At 38.5% G+C, this 7,047-nt stretch overlaps 1 protein-coding gene across 1 annotated transcript in view; it reads right to left on the minus strand.

Moving 5' to 3' along the window:
- Positions 1–6,380, minus strand: part of LOC135206756 (transmembrane emp24 domain-containing protein bai-like) — a 33,774-nt gene extending 27,394 nt beyond the window's left edge. The window contains exon 1 of the mRNA XM_064238248.1: positions 6,218–6,380. Coding sequence (XP_064094318.1) covers positions 6,218–6,337 — 120 coding nt within the window. The 5' untranslated portion in view covers positions 6,338–6,380. The remainder of the gene's footprint in view (positions 1–6,217) is intronic.
- Between the last annotated feature and the right edge of the window lie 667 nt (positions 6,381–7,047).

Here is a 7,047-nt window from a genome sequence, read left to right on the forward strand (position 1 = left end):
AGGCTGGAATTTTAATCATTTAAAAAGACGTGACCCCAATACCCGATAAAATCTTTCAGTAAGATCAACTTAGCTTATAAGAAATTTAGAAGCAGTCTTATTCTGGATAGGTAGAGTAATTAATGATTTTAAAAGGTTATTTCTCATAAAGTCCCTACATCTGTATAATATATCTGTAAATGGTCAACCATAACTTTCCTTTGTGTTTCTTTGATAGGCTCTATTATTTTAACTGTTAAAGTAGTGTGTGTGTGTGTGCATATATATGTGTATATATACATCCACACACACACACACACACCTATATAAATAAATAAATATATGTGTGTGTAACTGATAATTTCTTTTTCGGTGTATATGACTAAACACATTTAGAAGGAATGAAAACCAAGAAAACCTGGGATAAATACCGAGCACACTATCCATCTGAGTGCTTAATTTGCCTTTATCATTGAGGTTTTAGGTTTAAGTAAGGCAGTTTCATCACGTGTAAAATGACCAGAATGTTCTTAACAGCGAATGATATAGTCCTGGAGAAACTTCCTGTCACCCGCCTTGTCATTTTGGTTTGACTATAGAACAAAACTATACTAAAAGCTATTGCAAATTATGGTTACCAATATATTTAGCAATTTTGTTATTGTTATACCATTCACTTCAATTGGGCTCATACTGATAACAGAGCTTATAAAAGTGCTATAAAAATTCCAAAAAGTGCAAATCTGTTTACAGAGCGGATTCAGAATAGGGCAACAGGCAGGTGTGAGAAATCGGACTGTGAAAACTAGCCTAATTTAAGATTTCCATACCAAAAAATGATAATGCTGTGTCCAGACCATACCTTTCTAACCTGACTTAAGTGTACTGTTCCCTGACCTGGCCATGGGAGTGCTGGCACCCCCTGACCCTCCACAAGTGACAATGAATATTGGAAGCAGATTGGTGGACTGAATTTCTGTTTGGACACATTGTCTGGTACTGGATATGACTTGAACAAAACAGCCTTTCCTATGAGATAAACAACCGCGGACGATCCATCATCATCGCGCTGGCCAGGGGTTATTCACTCAGTATTTAATTGGTGAAACAAGAATACAATTACAACTTTAAGCATACCACTCAAAAGATTGAAGTTTCGTCAACATAATGTGAGATATGAAAGCCCCATATGAACTAAAATAAGCATGTGGGCTCTTCATAAAATGTTTCCAAGGCAGTTTTGAAATCCAATATGGCGGCAATCGTGTGGCTGGCCGGTCTAACCGCGGACAATCCATCATCCTTCCACCATTCATGAACAATTGTTAGCATATATAAAGTAACATTTATTGATCTTACTCAAGATTGCAGTTGTAATCAGCACAATAAAAAAAACATTTTGTTCCCTATATTAGTGAAAGTATGAAACTTTTTATTCCTGGGGTCATGGTTTGAACTGAATTCATTTTTACCTTGTAATCGGACGACTACATGTTTATGAGGTGCAAAGCTTTAATTCCTTAATTGTTTACTTTACTCATTATTTGGTTTAATTTTACTTCATAATGTTATTTATTCATGACTACTATCCTTTTTTTGCAACCAATTAACCCCAAAAAATTACAGATATTTCTGAAGTACAAGCAGACGACGGCAAAAAGACTCATCGTTGCCAATGTAGCGAAGCTTCACACATATGCCGATGCATTTACAAACTGCTTCCATGAATTCTAGTTGTCATAGTAATGCAGTAATGATAAAATTGCTGTAATATGCATATAGTATACTACAAATAGATACGTTAATTTCACTTATTTCCCCAGTTTTGTGTAAGTCTTATACCCAGTTTGGAGGGTAAACACATACCAATTGACAACACTGATAAACAACTGAAGAGCACAAAATGCCGCAAAGAATGCCGTAGTCCCCTTAGATAAGTACTGGCTAGAGGTCGGGTTTACGATTGTTGTGGTGTGAGGATTTAGCACAGGAAATAGGAAGTTTGTTGACACAAGCGACTCCACAAACATCGAGATGGCGTCAATCTTCTAAACTTTTTTAATCATAAGTAACAATTTCGAAAGCGTTTTGGGGTAGTGTGCACTGCGTTGGCCACACTTTTCATTACCCTCTGTTTAAATCTTAAAATATGGCCTTAATTTCTAACTTTGGAGAAAATACTTACTTCGAGAGGAGAGTAGAGGTCTTGAGCTCCTGCTATCACCACCAACAACTCATGACTGATGACCATCTCCGGTGTCAGGACGTGTTAAATTACTTTTTCAGAGGGTGGCTAAAACCGCAGTAGTCGTGAGTTGGCCAGTCCACCTGGTTGTTTACCCTATCACATTATGTTGACGAAAATTCAATCTTTCGAATGGTATGCTTAAAGTTGTAATTGTATTCTTGTTTCGCCAATTAAATATCAGGCACAGGATATTGGTACGGCAGCTGTATCCATGATTGCGATAGATATTGGTACGGCAGTGAATTGCGCATGCGTCATTTTCAGACATCCTACCATACAAATAACATACTGTAGTGGGGTACGTCAGATTCTGTCACTGGTGCCGTATTGCACTATGGACTTGATGTAGGTACAGCAGTTTTGCTAATCATGCAGCAGTTGCCGTACACTGTTGCTAAGAGCTATAAGTACGGCACTAGAAGATCAGCAACAGTGGTAATAATAGTCAAACTGATTGTTTCACTGAACATGATCAAGTCAAAATGGCAAAGTGAAGTACCATACTGTCATCACCAAGGCACCAAAACATTTTGACATTACATAAATGAAAATATAAAAAATCACAATAATACTTAAACATACTTAGATTTTGACTAGGGGGAAACATCAGTACAGGCCAACCCTCATCACGGTAGACGGGTCTTATTCACTCGATATTTAATTGGTGAAATATGTACAAAATGCAACTCTAAGCATACCATTTACTGAAGTTTCGTCAACGTTGTGGGTATATAAGGAAAGCCCCATCCCCGAACTAAAATAAGCATGAGCTCTTCGTAAAATATGTTTTCAAGGCAGTTTTGAAATCCAATATGGCAGCTACGTTTTTCATGGACGGTTCTCATCAGTGACGGACACCATCTTTCCCCAGCCTTCCCAGCACTCATTTGAACAATGTTAGCGTATGTATGTAACGTTTATTGATCTTACTCAAGATTGCAAGTTGTAATCAGCACAATAAAACAACATTTTGTTGCCTATATTAGTGAAAGTATGAAACTTGTTATTCCCAGGGGTTATGGTTGGAACTGATTCATTCTTACCTTGTAATACGGCGGTTTTTTTTATCCTTACTGCCATCACAACTGAAACTCCACAGTGCTTATTTGATTGTTTATTATACACATTTTGGTCTCAGTTCACTCACATTGCTTTAAACCCGTTGCTGTTCCTGGTTTCTAAGCTTGCGCGCGCCATAAACACAATTACAAACAGCAGACGACGACAGACGACGAAAACTGCAAAGTTTTATTCCCTAAACTGTTTACTTTACTCGTTATTTAGTTTAAATTTACATTGTTATTTAAAAATTTTGATTTAATTCATGTATATTATCCCTTTTTTGCAACCAAATTACCCCGAAAAATTACAGATATTTCTAACGTAGATAAATCAAATGTTTCTAACGTTTTCGTACATCTGGCTGAGAGAAGGGAAGGTGAAGGAAGGAAGAAGGACAGGGGTGGCGGTGGAGGTGGGGGGAGAGGGTAGGTGGAGCTGTTTACTGGTGTGTTCCTATCCATTTCTGGATAATGGAGTTTTGGTCTATTAGTACAAGGACAAGTTGTAGTTATTCTTTACGATTAGTGATTCACGATACCCTTATAAATTACGGCACTGGGGGTAATGCGCTAAAGAAAAATCTCGCTCTGTTACGAGTGTTCGTTACAGAAATTAGGTATTGCCAAAAACGTGCTTGCACTGTCTCTGAAACCCATAGTAGACATGCTGCTTAGTTGTCAATCAAGTTTTTATAACCAAGTATTTTTTACAAGCTAGCTATTGAATAAATTTATATTTTTCTCAGTCAAAACATATGCCCCTCAATGCTAACTTTCCTCTTTTAACGCTTTCTGGTCATTGCAAATTCGGCCCCATAATTTCTTATGGTGCGAAAACAGACAGAGGCCCATGGACGAAAACGATTGCGTCACACTACGGCGATAATCCAGCAGTAAAACATCTTCATATATCCAAAAAGTAATAAATAAGATATATATGCGCATTACGATTATAACAATTACATGTATAGCTGATAACAATCTGCACGAATAACTGGTAAACTGTTTCTGCAATGACAGTTGAGTATAGCAATTATTTACAATAGGTACGAAAGTCAAGATGTCGTGACGTCATAATACAGAACTTGAAAGAACGTTCTAATTCAGAAAAATAATTACTTAAATTTGAGTCAGAGTCGAGTTACTTTTTCAATAACGAATATTTTCAAATTAATCATCATAAATATGTAAAATATTGATGTTTACTACTTATTTAAAAATTAGCCAAGAGCACGCTTCTCGTCATCTTCTACCCCACAACGCTGTTTACGCCTGGCTTGTTGTTGATGAGAAATCGTGTTTCGATTGTTGTGATAAAAGTGCTCCAGCGTCTGTGGGTACAAGTGGTGTGCGGATTTATCACAGGAAATGGTTAGTTTATTGACACAAGCTACTCCGTAAACATCGAGATGGCGTCAATCTTCTAAATACCTCGAGTTGTAAGTAAAAATGTTGAACGCGTTTTGTGAGGTTTCCACTACGTTTGAGACCGTTTTCAGTACCCTCTGTTTAAATCTGTTTAAATCTTAAAATTTGGCCTTAATTTCTAACTTTGGGGAAAATACTTACTTCGAAAGGAGAGTAGAGGTCTTTAGCTCCGTTTCTCACCAACAACAAGTCGCGACTGATGCCCATCTCGGGTGTCAGGACGCGTTATAATGTACTTTTTCGGAGGGTGGCTTGCATTGATGGTAGCTGGCCTGCGTGGCCTGCTGTGATGATCTACCCTATATACATGAAAAAATAAAACTAAATTAATCTGTCTGTGTAGTACTTCAAATCTTTGAATCTCCTCTGAACCGTGTAATAATACATCAGTTTTCGCCGAAAAACACATGTTTTCAGGTTTCAACAAGCTGAAAAAACAAAAGACGCCTGTCTACAGAGTCAAACCTCCAGAAATTGTATATCTGTACGTCAGAACGATCAAAAGGGGTCCTGAAAAGAGGTCCGAAGAGGAGATTCAAAGAAGACTTAAAGTACACACGAAATCATGGTAGTAAGAAAAACTACCAAAGTTGATCCTTTGGTAAACAGCCTAATCAATCTTAAGTAATCATCCAAATCAGGTCTATATTAACAGCATATTTCCCATATTGGACGCACTACTGACTGGTGTGCTACCTTACTATAGCTAAGCTTCATATCTTCTTTGAATCTCCTCTTCGAATCTCTTTTCAGGGCCGATTCGATCATTTTCGTGACCTATGGATATACAATTTCTGGAAGTTTGACTCTTTCATAGATGTCTATTGCCTTTTCAGCTTGTTGAAACCTGAAAACATCTGTTTTTCAGCGAAAACTGATGTAGGATTACCTATAGGTATTACACAGTTCATGTTGCTAGGTCATCATTTTCTTGCTGTCACTGATATGCCTGAGATGATAAACAAGGGTTCGTGCATGCACAATTCACAACCGTACCAATATCTATCGCACTCAGGGATATGGCTGCCGTACCAATATCCAGTTCGTAAATATCGAGTGAATAAGGTTTGGCCAGCGCGATAACGATGCATCGTCTGCAGATGTTTACCCTAGTAACTTTTATTCTATTGAATTTTTTTCTAGGGGGCAAAATCACCAATGGTTACCCTTGCCTCCCTACCCTGCATCAGCTCCCATATGGATTTTGCCACCTGGCTAAGCTAGCTAAAATGATAACTTAGGATTGTACCTATGCCTAATAGCTACCTACCTACTACAAAGTAGGCTAGTAGCCATGACTACTACCTAGTATTACAACTCGGTAGTAGTCTAGGTCTGGGATACCGGTTTAAAACCTATAAACAGCAAGGAATTCAAATTCCCCATTCCTACCAACTGTACCGCTACCCACGGATGGGCAAGTATCCTAACCTCCAGCGGCTGCCTAGCCTACCCGGGGCCAAACCCTTTGCCAGGACTACCCTGTGGAGGAACTACTAACCTGGATGTCGACCTTCTGGCCTGGGGTCTCTTGCAAAACGTTATATTCGCCTGTGACGAGAACGTCCTTGTGAATTTCTTCTCGCAAACATTTTTGTGTGTTGGGCTGCAGGTGGAACATGATCCCATCTGCGGCAGACAAGAGCGCTGCGCTATGCTTAGTACGAATCCCAGCCCACCATTTGCGCCTTCTGCCACTCGTAATTAATATCAGGTCTCACACATGAAGAATTATAGGTCGGGGGGACGGAATGACGCCAAAATATCTCACGAGATAAACACTGTCAGACGGTGAAAGCAGCCGATGACGTTTGCTCAAGACTGCCAAGGGATTCCACTCAGTGGAATGAGAAATTCGTAGCTCTTGTTGTGAAGGGTCCCTCTTGCTTAAATCGCACGCATCCCCCTCGATGTCAACGAAATATACTGAAAAACTTCCTCATCGGCCAAAATAATGTCTAGATGAATAATGACTATCTTCAAAAGGCACTGTGAATTATGGTCAATTACTATATCCGAACTGTCTTTCCTCAAGAACATAACCATTGTTTCGTTAACCTCTAAGAAATTCTTTTCTATTCAAATTGAAAGATAATATACATTTCAGCATTCAAATATTGTATCTTGGCTATCCCAGGGTAATGTTTCCATATGTAAATACGGATAAATGTAAGACACATTAAAAAAATTTATTAGGACCTAATCCGTGCAAGTAGAAAATAAAAACCAGAGTTGCTTACAGACGAGTTCCACGTAATATTATTGGAACAGATGTAGAAAAGGGTATATCAAATGCGAAACTCTGGTTGAATACCGGCATATGGATATACA

The sequence above is a fragment of the Macrobrachium nipponense genome, chromosome 31 (assembly GCF_015104395.2).
Source record: "Macrobrachium nipponense isolate FS-2020 chromosome 31, ASM1510439v2, whole genome shotgun sequence".
Classification (NCBI taxonomy): Eukaryota; Metazoa; Arthropoda; class Malacostraca; order Decapoda; family Palaemonidae; genus Macrobrachium; species Macrobrachium nipponense.